Source organism: Scomber scombrus, chromosome 3, assembly GCF_963691925.1.
Source record: "Scomber scombrus chromosome 3, fScoSco1.1, whole genome shotgun sequence".
Classification (NCBI taxonomy): Eukaryota; Metazoa; Chordata; class Actinopteri; order Scombriformes; family Scombridae; genus Scomber; species Scomber scombrus.
Genome location: NC_084972.1, coordinates 12,490,161 through 12,517,158, shown reverse-complemented (window position 1 = coordinate 12,517,158; position 26,998 = coordinate 12,490,161). Strand labels below are relative to the sequence as shown.

The 26,998-nt window shown below is 45.2% G+C and overlaps 1 protein-coding gene across 3 annotated transcripts in view; it reads left to right on the top strand.

Annotated features, from left to right (window-relative positions):
• The first annotated feature begins 1,094 nt into the window (after positions 1–1,094).
• LOC133978203 (plexin-A1-like) overlaps positions 1,095–26,998 on the top strand; it is a 169,043-nt gene continuing 143,139 nt past the window's right edge. For 2 of the 3 annotated variants that reach the window (XM_062416582.1, XM_062416583.1), the window contains exons 1-2: positions 1,095–2,276; positions 23,032–23,214. In XM_062416582.1, the coding sequence (XP_062272566.1) occupies positions 1,095–2,276; positions 23,032–23,214 (1,365 nt within the window). The remainder of the gene's footprint in view (positions 2,277–23,031; positions 23,215–26,998) is intronic. The other variant, XM_062416584.1, reaches the window with a different exon arrangement.

Genomic DNA, 26,998 nt, shown 5'->3' with positions numbered 1-26,998 from the left:
TTTCTGCTGCATTCGTAATCAGTCAACCTGTGTTTTTGATCAGATAATGAGACCAAATCTTATCTGAAATAAGTTTGACTAAAATGAGGAAATTATTGTATTTGGCTTGACTAGACTGACTGAAATGTTCAGTGTAATCTGATGTTTCGATTGACTAAAACTATAATGAAATAATTAGGATTTTCTTTGACTTGTAAAATATATACGGTCTGTATTGGATCGCATATTGGATATTGGATATGATTGCATCTTCCTGAGAGAAAGCAGAGTATTGGGCGACCTGTTATGCTGCCATAAGAACCTAATGCCTAGATACAATTGCCTAAACTGCAGGCATAATTACAGCGGATTACTGGTTTGCGTGTTGATACGATGTTTAAACAGACAGGGAATCCTTCAAGCAGACCTGGCTATAAATTGCTTGCTGTCAATGTAACAGTGCCCACTGGCACTTTTTCTAACACATGCCTCCTCCAAAGCCAGCATAGTAACATTGAAAGTTATGAAATATTAAAGAGTTCAGTGGTGTGAGTCTATAACTCATTCCAGCAAGACTCACATTATGTGTACAGAGCCTTTAATAATCGGCCCATGCCTCCTCTGCTATCTTCCCTCATAATTAAATGCCGACACACATTTGCCTTTCAGACTTGATTTGATATCATTTATTTATCACTGGGGCAAATGTCAGCTTGGATTTTTTTTTCTAATTTTGGCTGTGCAATTTGTGAGCCTTGTAGGCTTCCCTGCCTGCTTGATGCATAATCAATATGAAATGTTCCTTGGACACTCACAGTGTTTTTTTTTTCTTTCTTTCTTCCAGGGCTCCCACATCGCGCCTCTGTGGATGATGTTTCTGATGACGGCTTGCCACGCTGAGAACAGGACAGCGGATTGATAGGAGTGTTGTTCCCCTTTCTTCATCCCTCTCTCTTTCCCTCTCAGTGTCCTCCCTTATTTTTTGACAGTAGCACAGGAAAAGCAGAAAATCCTGACTTGGGACTTGGTAAAGCTTGTACTCCTCCTCCTCCTCTTCCTCCTCCTCTCTTTCTCCTTCCCCGTCCCCCTAAGCCTTGCCTCTAGACAGCCCAGATATGTATCTCCTAGCTCGGTCAGCGGCCTCCCCTGGCCTGGGGAACTTGTTTCTCCTCTTGGGGCTTTTGTTCATCATGAGTCCAACCCTCTCTGGAGGCCAACCTCCGCCATTTAAACGGTTTAATCCTGCTGTGTGGGGGCTTACACATCTGGCCATCCACAACAAAACTGGAGAAGTTTATGTGGGAGCTATCAACTGGATTTTCAAGCTATCTAGTAACCTCACGAAACTGCGCAGCCACATGACTGGACCAGTGGATGACAATGAAAAGTGCTACCCTCCACCCAGTGTCCAGTCTTGCCCTCACGACCTGGCCCAAACCCCCAATGTGAACAAGCTTCTTCTTATAGACTATGCCGAGAACCGCCTCATCGCCTGCGGTAGCACCTCTCAGGGCATCTGCCAGTTCCTACGTCTGGATGACCTCTTTAAATTGGGTGAGCCCCACCATCGCAAGGAGCACTACCTGTCCAGTGTGGCTGAATCAGGTACCATGTCAGGGGTCATCATAAGCTCCCCCGACATTAAGACGAGCAAGCTATTCATCGGAACCCCCATTGATGGCAAGTCTGAATACTTCCCAACCTTGTCCAGCCGCAAGCTGATGGAGAACGAGGAAAACGCAGACATGTTCAGCTTCGTCTATCAGGATGAGTTTGTTTCCTCTCAGCTCAAGATCCCTTCAGACACTTTGTCCAAGTTCCCTGCTTTTGACATCTACTATGTTTACAGCTTCAGCAGTGAGCAGTTTGTGTATTATCTAACAATGCAGCTGGATACACAGCTGACTTCCCCTGATGCCAGTGGAGAGCAGTTCTTCACCTCCAAAATCGTGCGTCTCTGCGTGGATGACCCCAAGTTTTACTCCTATGTTGAGTTCCCCATCGGCTGCACTAAAGATGGAGTAGAGTACAGGCTGGTGCAGGATGCCTACTTGGCCCGGCCGGGCCGTCAGCTGGCCAACTCTCTGGGGATCTCTGAGAATGAAGACATCCTCTTCACGGTCTTCTCTCAGGGTCAGAAGAATCGGGCCAAACCACCCAAAGAGTCAGCGTTGTGCCTATTCACCCTGAGGAGGATAAAGGAGAAGATCAAAGAAAGGATTCAATCCTGCTACAAGGGAGACGGGAAACTCTCTTTACCCTGGCTGCTCAACAAGGAACTCGCCTGCATCAACTCGGTAAGTTCAAACATCTCAATATCGCTTCTTTTTTGGGTTCTGTATAGTAAACACTTTCTTAAGAGCTTTTTCCTCAGAGCCATTCAGTGTACTTATCTGACAAGGCATACTTACTTTTTTGCTGCATTAATGTTATTGACCATATAGAAACTGGTCTTAAAGGAAAATATGACAACACTGCTTGCTTTCACATAGTTGATAGAGCCTTTTGTCAGAGCACGACTGAAAATATTCTTGCTCGTACACATGAACACGCAAGTATACCCACGTAATCCATATATTGAAAACTACTCTTGATGTCAGTGAAATTAGTATTCCCAAAACAGTCTGTTACTCCTCTTTCTTCCTCTGACCCCATTACTCTCTTCTGTTACATGGTGGCTAATTGATTACTGGCCTACCCATGCTACATCCATTCAAATGGACCACCGCTGCAGGCCCACATTGATTAACAATGTAAAGTGTGAAGAGCTCTTGTTTCTTTCTCCTGCTGACTCTCTTTTTCACTGTTTTCCACTTAATTTTTGCTCTTACCACAACCAATCATTAGCCCAGTCTCTTGGTTTTGTGAAATGTCACTCAGGAGTTAGCGCGCACACACACAGACACACACACACACACATTATGATTTGGTGCACCGCAGTGCGAGATCCTGGGGGATAGCACGAGCTAGACTTGTTTTTTTTATTAACCGATCCACGGAGCATGGCCCTGCATGCGTTACAGAGGACACTCACACAGACACACATGCAGACCTTAAAGCACCACACAACATCACAGTCTAGCTTACTCTATGGTGAACATACCTGCTCACATCCTGTGCTTATACTGTCTGACCTTCATTCCTCATTCATTTCTGTCTCCCTCTGCTCACCCACTCCTCTCATATCTTTCTTCAGTCTGTTAGTGTTTTGTGTGCCTCACTCTTAGTTGACCACCTGTCTCTGTGACCCCATTCTTTATCCTTTGTGCTCTTTAAAGCCACCCACCCATCCCCTCCATCTTGCTTGCTTTTAAGATAGCTTAATTAGAAGACCTGTTTAAAGCTTTTTCTTTAAATGTCAGCGCACACAATTTTTATCAGCATGTCTTTGCACACACACACACACACACACACACACACACACACACACACACACACACACACACACACACACACACACACACACGCCATTCACTCTGTGTTGCTTCTAATGGAGTGGGACACTCTGTAAGAACAGTGCTCCTTCTCTTTATAAGACTTCATTAGCCTGAGTGCACAGGTGTGTTTTTGTGTGGTAGTGCAAGTGATGTGAATGACCAAGTCGAATTTGTCTCTTTCACCTCTCTTTCTTCCTCCCTTTTGCCACCTTCTGTAGATGCTGTCTCTTTCCTGTTCAGTGGCTGTCTTCATTCTTGTTTTTGTGGTTTTTCTCTCTTAGGGCCCATCACACTGACAATAGCTTTGAGGCAAAAAAACACAAAAACAGACTCATTTATTTCAATTAGACCTTTGCACTGGTGCTGCAGAGGCTTCATGTGCAGAGTACTGTGGAGCAAAATTGTAGGGTAGTGAAGCGAAACATTTGGATCTACTTTTTATGCGATGTAGTGCAACAAAATCAGTCCAGTCAAATATTGTATGTGCCAGTGCTCATGCCAGGTAGATGAGTTTGTTACATTATGCTGATATGCTGCTTAACCCCCTGCTTATATTTGGATGAAAGAGGAAGATTTTGCCATCATGACAACTCTTTATAAATGGATGATGCAGCCTCAAAGGAATATAAATCACCATCCAGTGTCTGTGCTTTTGATAAGACCCAAAACTAGACATGGAGGTTTATATTTCACCTAAATTAACTGTGTAGCATGACTCACCTCTGTTTTTCACAGGGTTTTTACTTACTTACTCTAGCAGGACAATCACAGGTGTGACTATTACCAAATAAAATACAACCATTATTAATGTTCTTATTAATACCTAAGCTATTCTCACCTCAAAATATCAGAATGTCTGCTGTTCCTGAATCCTGCTTTGAAAAAGTGATGTGTCTGCCATATTAGTGCTACAGTCTTCATTTTTAACTTTTTTTCAAATGTTGAACTATCATCTGTCTTTACATTCATCTCAAGGTATTTTACATTACTTTGATCTTTCAGTGCTCCCCGTCCCATTGTGCCAGTCATCCCTCTTGAGAAGGATTCACCTATAATTTATCATTACTCAAATATCCTCTCCCAAAAACTCTCGTCCCATATAAGGTGTCAGCAATAATGATGTAATCGCTTCAAAGATAAGCTGATTGGCTGACCCCATGACAGCAGCAAGACCTGAGAGGTCAGCCTCAGGTTAATGATATCTGCCACATTCCCCTTAAGCAGTGACCTAATGTCAGCTGCCCTCTACTGACCTTAACCACAGTCAGCGGTCCCAAGGACCTCAAATCTGACCTCGGAGTGCCTTAATGTCATTTTTCAGTGTGTGGGAACGTCGCAAAATAACTTAACATAATAAGAACAGAGAAACACAGAAAGAGCTGCATCACAGTGCATAACATGATAGGTGTTATTGTATCAACTGAGAATGAAGTAAGTGCAAAAATTTGCTTGGCATTTAATCTTATATAAAATACACATTTTAACATGCCCACATCTTTACATAACCTCAAGATTTGATTTGATACAATTTGTATTTGACCAGTTACCTCCACTAGAGCTGCAACGATTACTTTATTAATGGGATTGGGATACAGAAAAATGATTTGCAATTATTTTAAATCATTTCTCAGTTCCAGCCAGTCATTTGTGTGGATTTGATACTTTTCTTCATCTGATGTGATCGTATGGTGATGTCATTGAATATTTTTGGATTTTGGACTGTTGGTCTTACAAACAAGGCAATTTAAAGAAAATCCCCTTGGACTTTAGGATACTGTGACGGACCCTTTTCACTGTTTTCTGGTATTTAATTGACCAAAAGATTATCCAGTTAATCGAGAAAAAAAATCAAAAGATTAACTGATAATGAAAATAGTTAGTTGAAGCTTTGATCTCCACCATTCAGACTTTTTAAGGGGTCATGCGAGTGTGAGTTGTCATTTAGTTTACCTCCTGTTTTAAGAAAAAAACTAATAAATTGTACCTAGTTAAATATACAGTTAACTATCCAGCTACCAGATGTCAGGCTTTCACTGTTGGCTGCTACATGGCAAATATATGAATATATATCCTATTCAACATCCCTCTAACCTTTAAGCTACTGGTGTTTGGCACTGAGACCCACCCTTGATTTTTCCCAGCCACTCCAGGAATTCAAATGCACTTTTCTAACCTCTAGGCTGCAAACTCATAAAAGCCTATCACAGCTACTTTTGACTGAGCAGTGTGGGAAAGGCTCTGTGACGTGGGGGGTGGAAGGTGAATAAGTTTAGCTTGACCCTTCCATAGAGCAGCGGAGGGGGGCAGAACAGGGGTGGAGAGAGGGAGGCCCGGACAGCTGTTAGCCACACAGCCATGATGGATGAGCAGGCGCTCTGTGGGCTCCTCGTGTGAACTTCATATTTGCTCTGGATCATAATTTCTAACCTCAGACCCTCATTAGGATGACATGTTTATAGTGACAGTGACATGGTGGCTGTTTTTATGTAAACACAAATGTTTGGGCATATTACAAGTCGCTCACATACACAGGCACACACACACCATTCATCACCTCAGAGCCATTTACCTGGCTATATATATATATATATACATTTGTGTGTGTGTGTGTGTGTGTGTGTGTTTGTGACTATGTGCTTGCTTGTGTGTCTCTGTTTTGTCCCTGAGCTTTATTAGTGAACCCTTGACCTTCTCTTCAGTTTGAGAGTGGATCAATACAAACCATTTCCACAGAAGGAGAGCGAGAAAGAGAGAGTAAGAGGGTGAGAGACAGGGTGGTGAGAGGGAGATGAATGCAAAAAAACCAAAACAACAACAACAAAAAAACTGGTGAAATAAAGGTAGTAGAAAGGAGGGAAACAAAGAGAAATATATAGAGGTGAAGAGCAAGTTGCAGGAAGTAAACAAGAGACAGAGAGCCTGAACGAGTGAGAGGAACAAGACAGAGAACGAGGGATAGAGATGCAGCATGTGGGTGTAACAATGACAGACGATAAGGGAGTTGGATAAAAAGGAAGAAGCCAAAGCGAAGTACAAGAGAAAGGAGGGGAATTTGAAGGATGGTGTTCAGGAGATGAGAGACACAATGAGTATGAAAATAACAGAGCGAGCCAAGGAGGCTTGAAGGGAAAAGAGCAGGAGATTGAGAAAGAAAGCACAAAAAAATTAAGAAAATATGACTTTTCCACAGTGCACACAAATCTGCAAAGATTCCCTAACCTGATCTTTGGTGCACAAAGTTGTCCACATTGTTTTTTTGTCAAATGATCAAGTCAGGTTTGAGTTTTGGAAATGACTGCACTGACTGTAGACATGCACATCTAAGCTAACTAATGTTGCTTTTTCCAAGCCAGACAACCAAAATAACATAGATGAAGAATGGAGATATGTTACTATCGGACAAGTGAAATGTCTAACAATATCAGTCATCAGGAGTTTGATGATGAGCCCTGTTCTTCGCTGCAGTCACAACTGGCTAACTGCACTTTGGCTGCGACTTCACTGTTATGTTTGTTACGTTGACTTGCCAGACTGATCATCTCTATAAAAAAATCCAAATCCAATTTCAGACCACATTTGAGTGTGTTTTTACACAACATGTGTTAGTTTTTATGGCTGTTTGTGTCCATACTTGACAAAAGCAGTTCAGTCTGAGCCGAGGGAAATAAATCACGCGTGCTGCCAACTTCACCATTGCATTTGAGAGCGAGATAGGTAAAAGTATTGAGAATGACACAGTGGTGGTGATTTTTTAATGAGAGTGGAATAAACAGGTTGAGAGAGGATGGCACGCAGGAGGAGGAGGAGGAGGAGGAGAGAGCAGCAAGCCTTTTACAGCCAGGGTGTGCTCGGAGGAGAGGCAGTGATTCACCGACACAGAGAGGAAAGAGGAGGAGGGCGAGAACAAGAATGATAGCCCCAGAAATCTTTTCACTGCCACTGCCAAGAACAGCGGGAGAAAAGGGCGAATGACAGAAAGAGGGGAGAGAGCTAGAGGGAGGAGAGGGGAGCGTGATTGAACACCGGCTGCTGCACAAATAGTATCGGTGTCCGTCACCTGGCCACTACACTGTCCTCTTCAGCAGCACGCCTCTCTGTCATGTCAGCAGTGTGTATGTGTGTGTGTTGTAGCTCATCTGACAGGGTGTGTATCTCTAAAAAGAAGGTGCTACAATAACATGGACTTGAGAACTCAACAGATTTCCTTATGGTGTGCGTTTCTGGAATCGAAACGGGATAAATTCTCATGATGCGTCTTTGCTACGAGGTCACTTTGCTGAATATATTTTGTAACTAACTAAATTCATCACAGTAAAAGATGTAAGTGATGGCCAGCTGTTTATCTCCACAGCAAGGAAGACATTAAACTTGAGAGCAATAACCTTTTAGGTCATTAAAGTGCACTTATTTAGTTGTGGAAGGTCATGGAAAAGTTATGGAATTTAACCGCAGAAAGGTGATATCAAGGCTGGATTTGGGGCCATTCAAGGCATTTTTTTATTGTTAGTTTTTTCCAATTTCCAATACTTCAGCAGCTGTCAAAAATGACCCCCTGTGCCCTGTTAAAATACATTAAATGAATAAAACACAGAGTAACACAAATATGTAAGTTTAAATTTTTTAGGCATTTAGGCTGCACTGCATATAAAACTGCATATTTAGTTCATGTTCTGTGTGAAGATATGCTGTCCAGATCCTTCCTTAATCTTTCGGCAACATCAGTTTCAATGACAAACCTTTTGTTCATGGAAATGATGCAGAACACTAGAGGAATCAATTGAAGGAAGCAGTGATGTAAGCTTTATTTCCTTAATGCCGAACTATAAAGCTGTTACTCATAAAAAACAAAATAGAAATATTGGTTTGGGACCGAAAATCAGCACACACTGAATTTTAAATGACTGAATTTAATCTGGATTATAGGAAAAAAAAAAAAAAAAAAAAAACCCGATCACAACATTCCTCGTCCTCATTGTAAGCAACTTGTCACTACACGAGGCTCATATCTGACACAAAGACTATTCAAAATGTCAAGCTTCTTTCTCTCCGCCACTAGATGGATGGTGAGCTTTTGAACTGTCACAAACCAATGCATCAATCAATCAGAGAATCAGTCATAAATCAATAGAAAGTGTTCATTTTTGATGCTGCATAGGCCAGCTGTTTGTGTGGCCAATTGTGACATTGATGCGTAGCCTGAAATCCATATTTAAATGGTCACTTATTTAACCTTATTTAGATATTTTAGTGCCTTATTTTCTGTGGAATTTCTGTGCTTAGAAAACATTACTTGTGAGACAATGTGGGCGGCGGTGTTATGTCCTTTCCTTGGAATTTGCGATGATGTGTGATTTTGTTTTTGTCTTGTAGGCAGGGCTCTTTTCTTTGCTCGTGTGTGTGTGTGTGTGTGTGTGTGTGTGTGTGTGTGTGTGTGTGTGTGTGTGTGTGTGTGTGTGTGTGTGTGTGTGTGTGTGTGTGTGTGTGTGTGTGTGTGTGTGTGTGTGTGTGTGTGTGTGTGTGTGTGTGTGTGTGTGTGTGTGTGTGTGTGTGTGTGTTGGTCTAGTCAGGGCAGCTGCTGAGAGGAGCATGGTTATCACAATAAGAAGCATCCTGTGGTGAGCTGCACCCTGGAGACTGATTACAGCGGTCTAGCAGATGCAAATGTAGCAACCAATCTCTTATACCTATAGCTGATAAGAATGCTCTTTATAGGAGAGTATTACAGTCACTTACTGAATTGGATCCACTGGAGCACACAATTAGTCTTTGCTTCTTCAATGTTGCATTCGCTCTTAGATTACTTTCTGATTTTGTGAACCGATAATGAAATTACAGGTTTTCTCTGTGCCGTAAACTGAAACGATTTACATCACAGAAAATACAAAGTAGAATTGACTCAGAGGGCTGGCCCCTAACCTTATTAAATCCATAATTATATTTATCATTATATCATATATTATATTATCCATCATCAAATGAATGTAACTCACTTGTGGTCTGTGTAAAACACAGTCCTATTTCTCTGGACCTAATCTAAAAGGATGTGCCGGCAAATGCGTTTAAGTAATTAGACCTGATTAATTGAGCCCGAGTTGATGAGCAGAGTTAATTGACAGTCTAAATGACTCGAGTTAGGAGACACCGATTGGGTGGGTTGTCTTAAACGCTATTGGTACTAATAGGTCATGTTTCGTTTAATATTTGCTGATTTGATTTGAAATGAGGAATTTGTTAATTTTCATACAGGATAGATTTTCAGATTTGCATGCTGTGTGTGTATGTGCGTGCGCGTGTGCGTACCAACAGTGTCACGCCCACTCTGTGCTCTAGTGTAGCTCTCATCCCATTATTAAAGGACAGTAGAAAACCTTTTGGAAGAGACCCCATGCAGACTGTGTGAGCTGCTTAATTCTCTCTTTCTCCTGACCTTTCTCTCTCTCTCTGAGGAGTGTTTAGCTCAACAAATCCCCATCTCTAGCACCACTCTAATGATACTAATTGTCAGTGTAATTATGTATTGATCTGTGCTGTGTGTGGGTGGTGTGTTGCGTACATCATTATCAGGAGTAATCAGAAAATGTGGGGTAAGGGTTGTGTCTGTATTGTGGATGCCAACAGCGTGTGTGTGTGTTTCTCTTAACTGTATTTTTAAATGGGTTTTTTTCTGTGCTATGTGATCGCAAAACAGCACTAACGTCACCCTGCTTCACATGTATACATACATTCCATCTGGATACTTTGCAGAAGAACAGGTTTGACAACTGTGGATTGTTCATTCGTTAAACAATAAGTAACAATCACTCCTTTTGTCTTCTACAACAGCACGTTTTCTTTTAGATGATCAGATCATTTCAACATGCACACCAGGTTGGGATCATCCTATGATTTCTAAATGTATTATGTTCCCTGTTGCAAGAAGATTCTTTACCATAGTTTACATTAAAAAGCAGAAAGAAACAAAAGTGAAGAGAAAAACACATGTTGATGATGTGGTAAAATCCCTCAAAGTGAGAAAAAAAGGTTTTTAATACAAACTTAAACTTAAGGATTTTTCAACTTGGACCCCATTTTCCATATTTTTGTGTCTAAGTGACTAATAGGGACAACAATTCCTGAAATTGGTCCAATATTGAGCGAGAGTGCTGCAGCCAGCAGCCACGAAATGGGCTGAAATGTAATCCTTTGGAGCAATAGTGCCTCATCAATGTGTGTCCGCTGAAAGTGCTTGTTTTTACCCCTGACAGGCTCAGATTGTTATTATCAGTGTCTGAAAACATTACTGAAAGCCCCCAACAGAGAAATCAAACATTTACAGTAATATAAAACCATAAAGAAAAATAACACTGGTTGCCTTACCTCTCGTGAGATTTCAGAAAGAGGCTTCTCCTCGAGCGAGACTTGGTTACACACAATAACAAACAGACTGGATCAAGCCAAAGGTATAAAAAAAGTTTTATTTCTCTGTAGGGATCATTACAAAGAAACAGAGTTATGTACTTTGCTTAAGGGCACCTGTGGTAGTTGATAATGGTGGGAGGCAGTGTGTTACTCATTCACTTTCCCCCAGCCCCCTTTACCCAGCTGGGGTGGGGATTTGAACTGATGATCTTCTGCTCACAAGCATTTTCCTCATTTCTAACTGCCTGTGAGGTTACACTGGCATCAGTTCATTTTCAGTGTCTGTATGCTTCTTTGTGTACATTCATGTTATTGTTTTTTTTTCTCTGTACATACTCCATACAGTATCTATTATTTCTTCTGTGTCTCACCCATTCAGTTGGATTGTGGTCTAAATATGTGGTGACAGCTTTTGGAAGCAGCTCTCTGAAAAGGTGCCAACTCCTTGAGGTTTCAATGTCTGCCTGGCGTGCACTCAACATAGAAATGACTACCCTGCAACCCATGAATATGGAACTGGTGCAGTCATCTCTTTTTCTAAATTATTGATCAATGAGGATCAAGTAACATATTTTAGAGAACAGCTACAGAGTCTTGGTCGGAAACAATTCATAGAGTGTAAACAAGATGAAAATAAATGTCTTCCTGCAACAGATTGTTTTTGCTTGTATACCTCTAGTCTTCAGTTTTGAATCAGTCAAATTAGCATAATGAAAAACTTGTCACTGCATCTTGCATTGTGTCTAACACCTTTGAGACGCAACCAATCAAACACACTCTGTCTCTAAGGAGGCTGTGGCGTCACAGCTGACGTTGGTGCTGAACCTCATGAGATTTCTACCTGTTATTCTAAACTCACAGAGGTCTTGTGTGAGTGGTTTTTACACTCACGTGTTATATGTTTTTTACTTGTCATGTACAGTGCTGTCCTTATGCAGGCTAAACCTTGATTTACGGTATTTATTGGCTTATGGCAGTGATTTTTTTTAAGCAAAATAAAATGGGAAACTCACTGTCAGATTCTCTGAAGGTTTAAAAGAGTAGCTCACTGCAAAATTAAAAAAGCTTGCTGTACGCTTGGTGGCTGTAGAATAAGAGGGTGAGTCATGACTGTATTACTACCAGTAATTCCTTTAATTGAAACATGAATTGCCGGTGGGTCTAACAAAACCCCCCACTTAGATGAGTAACTTTAAGAAATGTGGGGAAAACATAAATATCACAACAGTCTAAGGAGCTTTGTACAATATTCATATTTATCTATATGTATCAACTTTGACATAAAAACAATCTACTTTTTGATAGCATTCATATTCAACCAAAAGTTTGCATCATGAATGTTACTATGGATACCATCAGATGCTAGGTTGCTACATTGCTCTCCTGCTTTGTAAACAGAAACATGTTAGAAAAGGTACCTGCATTAGGCAGTGTAGGGGTAAGGTGTGACTTAAGGTTAAGTTGAGGTGAGGGTTAGAGTTTGTGTCAGGTTATCCATCGTGAATAGAGTCAATGCAATGTCCCAACATGGATAGCTGTGCAAACTTGTGTGAATATACACACATACACACACACACACACACACACACAAACACATGCAATCACACACACGGATGAATTACAGGCTTGTCTTGAACCCATGCCGTCAGCATGAATACAGCCACTTCTGTTCCTCCCTATTCTGTCCTCTCCACTTGTTTCCTGCTCTCTGTGATACAAACACACAACTCAGTGTAGTTTTTTCAGTGTAAACATGTCTTTATTTTGAAGCATAGCGCCTGTTAGGTGCACCCCGATTCATTTTTCTGTTGCTAAATGAATGAACGTGTTTGTGTTTGCCATACATGTATCACCTTAATAGCTGTAATTCACAGCAGTGTCGTAATCAATATCACCATGTATGTTCCTGCACATAAGCCCATATTGTGTTCTGCTGTTTCCATATGTTTCACTGAATGGAGGTGACTATGACAAATTCCACTTGAGGTCAGTGTAATGTGTGCCCAGACATATTTTTCTGACGTAATGCGTTAAAGAAATAGCCATCATAGGGGAATGATTATTTAACCATTTCCTGCAGTGCAGGGCAGCCAGCGCACATCTGTAATCAGTCAGTGTTATTGTGGGCTGAGATGTGTGTACACGCGTGTTTGGTGCCATATGAATGACTATATTTCATCATTTTGCAGTGTGAAGTGGCTGAGGCCGGGTGAAAGCGGCTCCACCCACGGATAAACCACAGATTTGGCTGTTAGCCAGCAACACACGTGACCTCGAGTAGTTCCTAGAGACCACTCTGGTTTTTATAAGTGTGTGTGTGTCTTGTGTGCAGTCTTCATATATTGTAACAGCAGTAACTAGGGCATGTATTTCTCTGTGACCTTGAATATCAGCTGACAGCTCACATGGACTGTATACTGTATGTACACACCATACATGTAATAATTCGTTCTCAGCCTGTATGTTAACCCTTTCACAACTCCCATTAAAGATCACAGCTGAGGGAGATTTATGTGGTTGTCAGTTTGGACATGCAACAGATTAATAGTTGAGTAATTGATTTGTCAATTGGCAGAAAATGAATCAGCACCTTTTTTGATAACTGATCACTTATTTCAGTCATTTTAAAGCCTAAATTGCAAATAATTAGCAGTTCACTAGTGGATATTTTGTGTTTTTCTCAATCTTACATGATAGAAAACTGAATAGAATTAGGTTCTCTTTCATAATATTTCGTTCGATGTCTCACTATGGGATGCACGCCTCGCTGCAGCCCTCAGAAGCATTTATCCCATTACGCCAATCCTGATTGGCTGGTGAACGTGTCCGTCCGCCACAGGTAGTCCCACCTACCTTAAATAGCTCATGCGGACGGCACCACCCTCATTCAAACACCTCTTCTCACTCGGAGCATATCTCGCGTCCAGAGCTAGCTAGCTTAACTGTCCATAGACGGATCTTATTTAGCTTCTGTCGCTGGGCGCTACTAGCTTAGGACATTTTTTCTGCTTCGTCGGTCACACCAGATCGAACTCAGTGCTTTCCTGCCCTCCACGGCTTGGTCAGCACTGCTCTCGACGCCCCACCACGGCTACTCGAGCACCGGGCATTAGCACACCAGCTAATTCTCGGCTTCTTCACGGTTAGCACACCAGCTAACTGCCTCGGCTCCCTGCCTGCACACCAGCTCGCACGGAATGGAGGCTAAAACCCCTCACACCAGAGGGCACGGAGACTCCGGAGCCAGACTCTGTCGCTGCGGGAATAAGATATCGAGCATGGATCCACACCAGGTCTGCTCGTGCTGTCTTGGGCTGGAACACGCCCGGGCGGCTATCGAGGTCCCCGGCTCGTGTCAACACTGTGCGGTGTTCACCATCAAGAGTCTCCGCAGACGACTAGCCCGCCAGGCTAGCCTGTCTGGACATGACCCCTATCTCTCTTCCGACGGCGCCGCCGTCGAGGGCGGAGAGGAGGTGGGGGTCGCTGCGGTGGCGACACCGGAGGCTAGCGCCAGCTGGGGCTCCCAGCTCGAGCTAGCCGCGGTTCCCCCGCTGGAGGAAGACGTCCTGGATTTGGACTATGGGGAAGATGATGATGGCGCCTTGGATCTCCTCATATCAGAGGATGAAGAAGAGGATGACATCTTCATCACACCGGCTCGGGCTGCAAAGCCCGCGGCTTCCGTCGACTCTCGGGATGGAGACGAGAGTAGCACACCAGCTTCTCCCTCCCCCAGCTCGGACATGCTCGACGTGTGCAAACGCGCAGCTGCCCGGCTGGGCATCCCCTGGCCCGCTGTCGTAGCTGAGATCACCAGATCACGCTACGAGGGGAAGAAATTGCCCTTGGCCAAGAGCGCGACGAAGCAACTTCTCCCCGTCTTCCCGGAGCTGCTGGAGGAGGTGGCGCGCTCATGGAGAGACCGCCCCTACAGCAGCCGGAGCCCGGTTCCCGGGGCCTCGTCCCTCGACTGTGAGGCGATGGAGAGCCTGGGTCTGCTCCGCATGCCTCCGATGGAGCCACTTGTTGCAGCTCACCTTCACCCCCAGCTGTCAGCGGTGTCCTCCCGGAGCCCCAGCCTGCCGTCCAAGTCCGACCGTTTTCAGTCAGCCCTGACTGAGAAAGCGTACAAGGCGGTGGCGCTCTCGGCCAGAGCGCTCAATGTCCTCTCGCTGCTCACGGCTTACCAGGCTGAGTTGTGCGAGGATGTTGTGCAAACTCAGGACTCAGCTGCGTGGGAGGAGATACCGGTCATCACCGACCTGTGTCTCCGTGTCCAACGCTGCGCGGTCCAGGCCACGGGTAGAGCGATGGGGACCATGGTTCTGCAGGAGCGAGCGCGGTGGCTCAACCTCGCCAGCCTGTCAGACAGAGAAAAGGACGACGTCCTGGACATGCCCATTGTCCCGGAGGGGATTTTTGGTTCCGCCCTAGCATCGATGCAACAACGGTGTGAAGCCAAAAAGAAGGAAGACGAAGCTCTCAAGCTCTGCCTCCCTCGCAAGCCCCCAGCTCCCTCTCCACCTGCGCAGCGTAAATCATTCGCGCAGGCTGCTTCCCGGGTTTCGCAGTTCAAAATACCGAAACATCCGAAGCCTCAGCCCGCCCCGCCGCCCGTGCCCGGTCGGCCCGGCTGGTTCAAGAAGCCCTCGGCCCCAGCTACAGCTCCGCCGGCACAGCCCGCGCAAGCTACCAGCCACCAGGCCAGGAAGAAAAAGAGAGCGGCCTGACCGCCCCTCTCGTCACCGGTGATGCAGCTGGAAGTTCCCTGTTCTCCAGCTCCACCTGTTTGGCTTCCGAGCGTGCACTCCGGGGCCCCCCACGCCCCCATCTCCCAGCTGCCACGGACCGTGCCAGAGCAGACCGGGAGAGACGGACATCTGACGGCAGAGGGTTCAGCGGTTGCCCCTCTCCCATGTCCACAAGCACGCACACACACACAAGTTTTCATAAAGAAAATAAAATGTGTCCCGCTGTCGCATCCGGGCCGAGTGCCGAGGGCGCAGCTAATAAAAGCCAAAACTATAAAAATAAACAGCGCGGTGGCGGCACCTGCTGTCCCACCCCCGGGGAAAGCTGCGGCTTTTCCCGGGGTGAGGGCAGTGAGGTCCCCGTCACTGCGTTGTCCTCCCGGGCCAAAGTGCACAGCACCGCCCAGAGGCCATGTCAGTTTTCCACCACGAGAGGGCGCCACCGCACCGCGGTTGGGACCTCTCATGGTGGAAGAGCTGCAGCGCGTCTCACCTCTCTGCCGCAGGTGGCAGAGGTGGGCTGCGCTCGCAGCTTCGCCCTGGGTGTTGAAGACGATTTTGAGGGGTTACAGGCTGCAGTTTGCCGCTGTTCCCCCTTGATTCGCCGGCATAATACACTCCCAGGCTCAGGGAGAGTCAGCTCGTGTTTTGCAAGAGGAAATCCTCTCACTGTTAAACAAAGGAGCAATCTGTGTCGTTCCTCCCGCACAGTGTCAGAGCGGTTTTTACTCCAGGTACTTTCTGGTCCCAAAACGGGGGGGGAGTGGTATTCGCCCTATCCTGGATCTACGTGCTCTGAACAAATTTCTCAGGAAATACAAGTTCAGGATGCTCACACACGCATCCCTGCTGCGCCTGGTGCGACAGAACGATTGGTTCACTTCTGTCGATCTGAAAGACGCGTATTTCCACATTCCAATATATCCTCCCCACAGAAAGTATCTGAGGTTCGCTTTCCAGGGGACGTGCTACGAGTACCGCGTGCTCCCATTCGGTCTGTCTTTAAGCCCGAGGGTGTTCGTCCGGTGCACGGAAGCGGCGATAGCCCCACTGAGACAGCAGGGCATTCGCTTGGCCACATATCTGGACGATTGGCTACTTTTGGCACAATCGAGGCAGGAGGCCATGGCGCATACGCGTATTCTCACACGGCACCTATTAGACCTGGGTTTTGTGATAAACGCGGAAAAGAGCATGCTGTGCCCGACACAGGACATAATCTTTCTGGGATTATCCCTGGACTCGGTGATTTTCACGGCGCGCCTCTCGGCGGAGCGAGTGAGAGCTTTCAGAGCATGTCTCGCGCTTTTCCATCCAGGCAAATCTGTTCAATTCAGATTGTGTCTTCGATTACTCGGACTGATGGCGTCAGCCATTCTCGTGGTTCGTCTCGGTCGCCTCCACATGCGGGAATTCCAGCCCTGGGTGGCCTCATGCGGGCTGGATCCCGTGCGTCATGGCGCACGGAGAGTGTTGGTTACGCCGGGGTGCGTCAGGGCACTGCGCCACTGGCGAGCCCCGTCGTTTCTGACCCGCGGGGTGCCCATGGGCTCTGTCCTGTCCAGGAAGGTGGTCACTACGGACGCCAGCCTGACAGGGTGGGGCGGAATTCACGAGGGCCGGTCAGTGAGGGGCCGCTGGAGTGTGGACTTTGTGGAATTTTCTGGAACTTTCAGCGGTGTTCCTCTCCCTGAAACACTTCCTTCCGTCTCTCATGGGCCATCATGTCCTGGTGAGGACGGACAATACGACGACGGTAGCGTACATCAACCGCCAAGGGGGGTTGCGCTCTCGTCAGTTGCACATGCTGGCACGCAGACTGATCCTGTGGAGCTGCGGTCGTCTCCTCTCCCTGAGGGCGACGCACGTCCCGGGAGCTCTGAACACGGGCGCGGACCTGTTGTCCAGGGGCGCGCCGGTATACGGGGAGTGGACTCTGCACCCAGAGATTGTGGAACAGATATGGGCCCGTTATGGTCGGGCCGCGGTGGATCTGTTCGCGTCAAGAGGAAACGCGCAGTGCGCGCTGTTTTACTCTCTGCGCAACCTGGATGCTCCCCTCGGCATAGACGCACTAGCGCACGTCTGGCCGCACGAGCTTCTTTACGCGTTCCCTCCCCTGGCCCTGATACCCCCCACTCTGTCCAGAGTGAGGGACCACGGCCACGCGCTGATTCTGATAGCTCCGCATTGGCCTGCAATGCATTGGCTGGCGGAGATATATCGGTTGCTGTGCGCGCAACCTTGGCAGCTCCCGCTGCGCAGGGACCTGTTATCACAGGGGGGGGGGACGGTTTTCCACCCGCACCCAGAACGCCTGGCGCTGTGGGTTTGGCCCCTGAGTGGTTCAATTTGTCAGCTGTGGGACTCCCACAGCGTGTGATTTCCACTATACAAAGTGCTCGAGCCTCTTCCACTAGGTCTCTGTATGACTGTAAGTGGAGAGTGTTTGAGGACTGGTGTCACAGAAATGGCCACGTTCCTTTTCAGTGTCCAGTAGGTGTGATATTGTCATTCTTACAGGACCTGATTGACAAACGAAAAGCCTTCTCCACAGTTAAAGTGTACTTGGCAGCTATAGCCGCCTGTCACGTGGGGTTTGGGAAACAAACAGCGAGCCAGCACCCGCTGGTTTGCCGTTTTATGAAGGGAGCGCGCAGGCTTCTCCCCGTGTCCAGACCGCTGTTGCCACCATGGGATCTGGCTGTGGTTCTGGAGGGGCTCAAGGGTCCTCCTTTTGAGCCGCTGGGGGGAGCAGGCTTGAAACACCTGTCTCTCAAGACAGTGTTGTTACTGGCTCTGGCTTCGGCTAAACGGGTTAGTGACATCCATGCGCTTTCGGTGCATCCATCATGCACTCAGCTTTACCCGGGGGATGTGAGGATGATTTTGAAGCCCAACCCGGCCTTTGTGCCTAAGGTAGTGGGCTCATGTTCTCCTATTGACCTTGTGGCCTTTGCTGCCTCGCCTGGAGAGCAGCGGTCACATGCGTTATGTCCAGTCCGTGCGGTGCGCACTTACATGGACAGGACTAAGGGTTTCAGGAGGAGCGATCAGCTGTTTGTCTCCTGGGCTAATCCTCATAAGGGGAAACCTGTCACAAAGCAGCGCCTGTCCCACTGGGTCGTGGAGGCGATTGCTTTGGCTTATACGAGTCAGGGTTTGCAGACACCTGCGGGTCTGCGGGCGCACTCGACTCGGGGCTTGGCCGCATCCTGGGCCTTATTCAGGGGAGTTTCTGTTCAGGACATCTGTGCTGCAGCGAGTTGGTCCTCGCCTCTCACTTTTGTCCGTTTTTATATGCTGGACGTCTCCGCTCCGTGCGTGGCACGCGCGGTTTTGCTGTCCTGATTGGAACAGAGTACCTTTTTCCCTGTGGGTTGGTGGACGCTCGATAAGCTTGTCTGGCAATACGGGAGCAACCATATCCCATAGTGAGACATCGAACGAAATATTATGAAAGAGAACTTTAGGTTATTTACATAACCCCGGTTCTCTGAGTAATATGAGTGAGATGTCTCACCAGACTACCCTTCTTGCTTGGGCGAGTGAGAAGAGGTGCTTATCTTGAATGAGGGTGGTGCCGTCCGCATGAGCTATTTAAGGTAGGTGGGACTACCTGTGGCGGACGGACACGTTCACCAGCCAATCAGGATTGGCGTAATGGGATAAATGCTTCTGAGGGCTGCAGCGAGGCGTGCATCCCATAGTGAGACATCTCACTCATATTACTCAGAGAACCGGGGTTATGTAAATAACCTAAAGTTTTGCACTGTTAATCAGAAGAAAACAATACTTTTAAAGTGTTGCTCTGGGAACTTCAAATTGATAATATTATCTGACATTGTAGAATTGAATCTAGAAAAGAATGTGTAGATTGATCAATAATAAAGTAGGTAAGTAGCAATAGCAGCCTTCATATGCACTACACACATTTATCATCATGTTTTTAATAAATGTCCTCATCTTTGTGAAATAATAGATAAGAATTGGTTCAAATAGTAGTAGAATAAAAAAACATCATTAGCTCATGTTATCAGTTTTCACATGACTTATCTGTAGCAGAACACGTGCTTGCGTTCAAGTTCAGTACTGCGCGCATCCCTGTGAAAATTGAAACAAGAATCCTCCTCTTCTGCATTTGTAAGACCCTGCTGCCAAAGTCAGCGGAAGGTTGTTGGTTTAACTCCTTCATCCTCGGAGGAGTTGAGCCTCTTTGAAAAACACAGCAGAACGTTAAATACAGTCTCCGGCCAACAACCCTGCAGAGACCGCAAAGGGGAATATTCTTTCCACGGCTTTAATTCACGTGGGAATGTTTTAGTGCCTTAAACTGCAGAACCCACATCAGAATGTAGCCCCCATTAAAAAGCTTTCCAACCTCAAGGGAAAATGCCTTTTATTCTATGCTGATCCATGCTGTTTAAACCCTCTAGACCTGCAGGAATGCTAGAGCACCTTTACCCTCTAGTGCCCCAGAGAGACCTATATGGGCTACTTTATGTGCGTGCGTGCGTGAGTGTGCGTGTGCGTGTGTGTGTTAACCCTTATGGACTCTAGAGGCTACTGTATACAGTATTTCCAACAGTTAGTCTCCTCCATAGAAGATTGATTAACCCTTTTAACTGGTTTCCCTTAGGCTCTGACGTCACAGGATTTCTTTTGTGTGGGTGTGTGGTTGTGTGTGTGTGTGTGTGTATAAATGTGTGGGGGGCTGACTCTAATCCAGATTGATGGATTACTTTCCCATGACTATATGGTTTAAAAATGCTGCCCCTAGTTGTATGTCATATGAAGACGATGGGATCTGTTTTGTCGCTTGTAGCAAAATGCGTTCACGCGCACACACGGAGAAAATAGACTAGATGCTTTGGTTGAATAGTCACATGTGTCCTGGAGTGTGTATGTGTGTGTTTGTGTGCAGGTTTACAAGTCCGTACATGTGTATTTGTCGGTGTTTGTTGTCTGTCAGTTGCCTTTGTTCCTCTGAAAGAAATTGCCCCCCAGCCATACTGGTTACAAAAGAAAGTTGTTTCAGGTAATGGCTGTGTGTGTGTTCTCGTCTTTTACTTTCTTAAACACACACACACACACACACACACACACACACACACACACACACACACACACACACACACACACACACACACACACACACATATATATATACACACATACACACAGCCATACATACAAATGCTTCCGTTAAAATGTCTACTCTTCTTCTTTTTTTCTTTTTCTTTCACCATGTAACATCAGTATGCGGAAAGAGAAAGAACGATAGAGCAATCTCTTTCTTGACTTCAGTTAATAGTAAGCTGACCACCCTGCATCCTCGAACCTCTCCACTCTTTAGAGAACATAATGTGGGTCCAAAGGGGCGTGCGAGGGGAGAAATGGTGGCAGAGGGATGGATGAAGAGGGAGATGCAGAGCGATTAGGGGAGGAGGGATGGATGGACAGAGGTAGAAAAGGACAGGGAGGGGGTATCGATGTGCACTCAGTTACTGTAGCAGCTGGAAGGAGACGGAGAGAAAGAGGGAGAAAGTAGAAAAAGGCAGAATAACGGGTTATTGACGTGCACTGAGCTGCAGGCAATTTAGTCAGATCGGGAGGGAGAGAGCCAGGGTGGGGGGTGTTATCTTTTCTCCTGTGTGGATCAATCAGATGATGTAGTGATAAGACTGTGGATTACACCGCCATTTACACACTCCCCAAGTGTGGGTGTGCGAGTTTACCAACTCACACATGTGTCTGTTGGCTCTTGTTAACACACACTAACACACGTTCAGTTCCACACTTTAGCAGTCAGTCAGAAACCTCTCGTCTGACACACACACGTTTCATACTCACACAGCATCCAAAACAAGACATAAAAAAATGAACACACAAGTGTTTCGAGCTGGAGCAATTAGTTGATTAATTGCCCAGCTCATCACCTGAGAATTAATCACCTATTTTAATCAACTATTGTGATATTCATTGAATTGTCTTTTTTTTTTTTTTAGAACAAATGCCCAAATTCTCTGGTTCCAGCTTCTTAAATGTGAATATGAGTGTTTTTGGGGTTGTGGACTGTTTGTTGGGATAAAAGAAGATGTATTAGATTACATATTGGGCTTTGGGAAGCAGTGATTGGCATTTTTCACCATTTTCTAACATTTTATAGACCAAACAACTAATTCATTAATTAGGCAATTAAAAGACAGATACATTGATGATTGTTGAAAAAAATAAAAATGTTATTGATGATGGTGACTACTATTGTTCTGATGAATTGATAAATATGAAATGTCAGAAGAAAATTTTAAATGCTCCTTACTATTTCCCACTTTCAAAGTATCAGCATAAAACAGAAAAAGGAAGCAAATTCTCACATTTGAGAAGTTGGAGTGAAGGTGTAGCACTTTTGGTTGATAAATGACTCGTCAGATTTGTTGGCAGTTCCTTTTCTGACATTGACATTTCAGCACCAATCAAACCATACTGAAACCAGACTTTGAAAATGTGCATGATAGAGCGAGCGTGCGACAAACCCTCCATTGTCCGTGCCACTTTAACCTACTTCATAGGGAACTGATTATACTGTGTGTGCATGTGTGGTAAGTTGTTAAGCCATCATATGGGCCAGTGGGTTGCCTGGGGCGATAGTCCCCTTGTGACACTGGAATGCTCCAGATATTGTCACATGGTCACCAGCATTACCGCCGTGTCACTGCCGTGACTGAACACTTTACAATATGCCAAAGCTTTTGCATGGTGGGATTCTTTTTGGGAGAAAGAAGGCGTTTGTTTATGAATGGCCCGTGTTTGAATGGGCTACTTAACACGTTGGATAATCAAATAAAAGCATTTAAGTTAGATGATGCACCTTCAGCCCTCCCTGCTCTCCCACTGTTATGTGGAATTCAAGTAACAAATGGAGTTCAGATGGCTCTGCTGCTTTCATGATTTGCTTTGAGGGGCGTCCTGGGAGTCATTTGACGTTTTAGGCTTGATCAGATTCAGGACCTTTGTTCTGTTTCACTTTGAACTGTTTAACCAAAATTAGGCTACAAAATACAAAAAAGGACATCGTACTACATATGAAATCAGACTTTGTGATGAATCAAAAGAAAGTGATAAAAGATAAAGTAAATTGTGGAGATTTAGAACAAAAGCCCTCAAACTTATCAAATAAGAAAGAGAATGTGTAGTGTTTATTATTACAGTCTTTCTATGTGCTTCTCTTCCCCCTTTACATTTCTTGTACTAAGTATCAAAGTGATGCGTAAACACCTTAATTTGTGTATAAACTTTAGTGTGAGAATTCTTTTACTCCCTAATATCTGCATCGGCCCCAAAATTCCAGTGTCTCTCGAGCACATAATGAATATTGTAAAATGATGTTGATGATATTTCAAACTACTTTACTCTGTTGTCATGCCTCTTGTCTGATTGCTGTCTTTTCTTCTGTCCTCCAGCCTTTGCAGATAGATGACAATTTCTGCGGCCAGGACTTCAACCAGCCCCTGGGGGGAACCAGCACCATAGAGGGCATCCCGCTCTTCATCGACAAAGATGACGGCATGACCTCTGTGGCAGCTTATGACTACCGCGGCAACACTGTGGCTTTTGTCGGCACGCGCAACGGCAAGCTGAAGAAGGTATGAATGATTTATTTATTTATTTATTTTTTTCGTTTGTGGATTTCCAGTTTATTCGTTTTGGTTGATTTTAAGCGTTGATGCTAGGTAGTGTTTTCTGCTTTCCTCTAGTACTTGGCATTTAATGGACATCTAGCAAAAAGGATGTAACCCATTTAGGGACGTGTTTTCTGTTGTGTACGGCGAGAAGCCTGTCAGCCAGCCAGTGGTGTTAGTTAGGGTCATCACTGAGTGAATCTGGGTTAAGACTTAATCGTTTTTACACCAATCACTGCACAGACGCTTTTTATGCCAGGATTAAATGCGTTCAGCACCATTTTTCTCACGAGCGGCCGTTTCCAGCAGGACACTGAAGTGCTTCTTTAAAGCCCTTTCCGTTTTAACAAGTAATGTAATGCGAGGCTGTGGCTATTCCCTCATTGATTGTCATGTTAGTCACTTCAGACATAAAATGTTACTGCTGCGCTGTCCCAACACCACGTATAGCCTCGCCTCTAATTTTAAGAGCTCGCCTTCAATCAACTCAACAGCTTTGGCCGCTGAAAGGCTCAGCTGTGTTGTGTCGTCTTTTTTTCTGCTCAGCTGTGCAGCACTGAGTAATTCAGGTGCATAGATTGAAGGAAGCACAGAGGAGAGAGTAATGATGGATTATTTCTATTAATGTCTTTTAGAGCCTGACTTTTAGAAGCAGTAATGGATTGTAAGTTGTCTTTCTCTGAGCAATTTTGGAGTGAATTTCAGTTTTTACCACAGTGATGTAGCTGTTGAACCCTCATGAAGAGGAATGAGAAATCTGGTGGATGAAATCACATTAACTGTAAATTCAAGTAACAGAGGGGCAACTCTGGATTGATACGGCTGACAATTGAATTGTACACAATTTGTCGTGTGTATGTTAGCTATACACTCTTACAATGTGCTATAATTACAATTCTGTGTGTAATATGCTTGTGTGCAGCTTGTGTATTTGTTGCTATGTGTCACGTCGTTGTGCGTGCGTGCATCCAGTCTATGGAGGACAGAGCTCTCGGGATAAATGGTAACTCATTAGAATTCACCCCGTTTCCCTGCGCTCTGCTCAAGACCTGTCATCCATTCAATATTATGAATGTATAATCAGCCCATGTGTTTGTGCGCTTTTAATGCGCGTTTGTGTATGCACGCCGGGTTTGTGTGTTTGTCACTCACAGTACGCATAATAATGTGTGCGCTCGCGACGGCAGGGATCTGCGCGCCCACGTGTGTTTGTGTTTATGAGGGAACGGGAGACAACAAACAATACAATGTTGACTAAGATTCAGCACTATGCATTTGTCAAAGTGACACCCATTCACTTAGCTTGGCAACAGTCCCTTTATTTATTTAGCTATTCTTCCTTTCTTCTGTGCTGAGGTGTGTGTGTGTGTGTGTGGAACATCACCTGGGAAAGTAATGCTGCAGTTAGCTGTTGAGGTTTGTTGTTTTTTTATTTGCATGTGCACGTTAAAAAAGTCCCTGGAGTTCTTTTGGCTGCTTTATGGTTCAGAGAGAACCCCCCCCCCCCCCGGAAAAAGAGCAACCGAATGAATAATCTGTGATTCGACTTCTCTGATACCGCAAACACTCATCCTCTTCTGCTCTGTGAGTGATTTTTATTTGTACGATTATTATCTCATTAGCAAAATGAGCAGTTAGACTCCTGAGGATCGGTTTCTATAGGAGCTCGCTTTTTAGCGTCCAGCGGTTTTGCCGGAGCGCACGCAGACCATGAAGTAAAGACGGAGCATGGTCCTGTTCTTACCCTTGTCCTCTGGAGAGCACTAGTGCTGAATGCTGTTTATATAGCCGTGCCTGAGGGGCTGGTACAGAGAGAGTGGTAGGAGAAGAGAGAATATTGGTAGGATGGATGAATGCGCTTCAAGGAGGAAGTTTTCTGGCGTATTGTTTAGTCACAGTTTGAGAGAAAGAGCGGGCACTGATAGAATTTATAAAATGCATGCGTATGCCAACTGAATTTTTTGTCTTCTTCAGGATCCTTGAAAACATTTTAAGAAACATTTTATTACTTGTAACATCATTTCTTTCCTCATTTAGCTGGACTTCAAGTGTTTTGATATCATGTTTAATCTAAAGTTGGAGACTATTTTTAACCAACTCTGCTGCCTCTTGGGCTCAGGCTCTCAAGGTTGTCCACAGCTACAAGATAGCAGCATAAACAACATGTTCAATGCACTAATGAAGTCCCTCTGTGCTCCGGTGGCCACACACACTCACGCACACACACTCTCACAGGGGAAGCTTCTACTAATGAGTCCTGGTTTGATGGGACACAGATAGGAGAGATGCAGGGAAAAAGGAAGGGAGATAGAGAGAAAGATGAGGCCGATAGAGAGAAGAGCAACGATAGGCGGAGGAGAGAAGGAAGTGATGAAGAGAGGTAATGTCCACTGGTGTGATTAACTCATTCCAGCGGTCATCTGGATACCGCTGTGGTCAAGGACACAGCAGCAAGCCGGCCATCCGCTGCACTTAATATTTAGGATTAAAATCCTCCATTCTCTTTGACTGTTTCATTATCTCTGTTTGCTTTGCTTGGCCTGTCATTGGTCACCGCTTGTCTCTGTTCGTCTGTCAGCACGCCAGCTTTACATACAGTAGAATATCTCATTCTCTCTTCTCTCCTTTTTATGTCTTCCCGTCTAAAGAAGCGCTGTAGCTAAGCCACTTCTGTCAGCCGAGAAAAGCAGTCAGCAGATGGACGTTCGAGCAATTTGGCCAATTCTCTCAGCCACTTCTGCATGTTAAGGCACTGTTGAACATTGACAATGAGAGGGCATTCACCGTGACACACACACTTGCGCACATACACACAGTCTCGATAGGTGGTCTGAAGAAATGAGACAAAAGAGAGGATCCCAGGCGATAATCCAATACCTATTGTAAGTCCCTTTTCTTTTTATACTGCACACACACTCACACACAAACACGAGTTAGGATTCCTCAGCTGCGCTTTCCATCGGGGGCCAATGTGAGCCATCTGCTGTGTGCATGTGGCCAGTGTGCCATGTGGTAGGAGCCCCCAGTGCCCGCTGTGTGCACCTTGTGTCCGTGCCAGGCTCAGGTGTGTGGGTGTGGAGGTGCCGTCCAACGCCCATTCATCTCATCGGGGTATCAGTGAAGCAAACCCAGAAGCTCCAGGTACAAGACTAATTGGAAGAGTTAAGACTATCATTCTATTTATATAAACATTTTAAAAACAAAGTTTAACATTGCAGTAAAAAATCCTTGTAAAGGCATTACATTTAGTAGCTTGTGGTTAGTGTGAATATCTCATAATCAAAAGATAACACGACTGTCTGCTGTACCAGCCAAAGTGTTTAAGTTTCCTAATTAACATTGGCTCTAGTGTCCTTGAGCAGGAACATGATCCGCTATCAGTTAGCTCATCATAAAGGAGGAGAGGATGACGGCATCAGCCAAGCAGCTACAATCCACACATCAAGTGCCAGATGGCATTTGACATGTTGTACTTGCTCTGCACACACTAGGCCCCAAGAAGCCACAGTTGGATTTTTTTTATGAACGATGGCTCTCTCTAGTTTTATTTGATCAAAAGCTAGTGAGAATCAATATTTAATGTAGGCATGAATAACTGTTAAGCTTTGTATTAAGTATGGTAATACAAAACAATCACAGGAAGACAGATTGTCCCCGGGGTCGATACCTTAATTTATACTTGAGGTTTGCGCTTTGCCCAAACTGAAATGAGTACCCTCAGCTCTTTGAATGGATTCACAGATTAAGT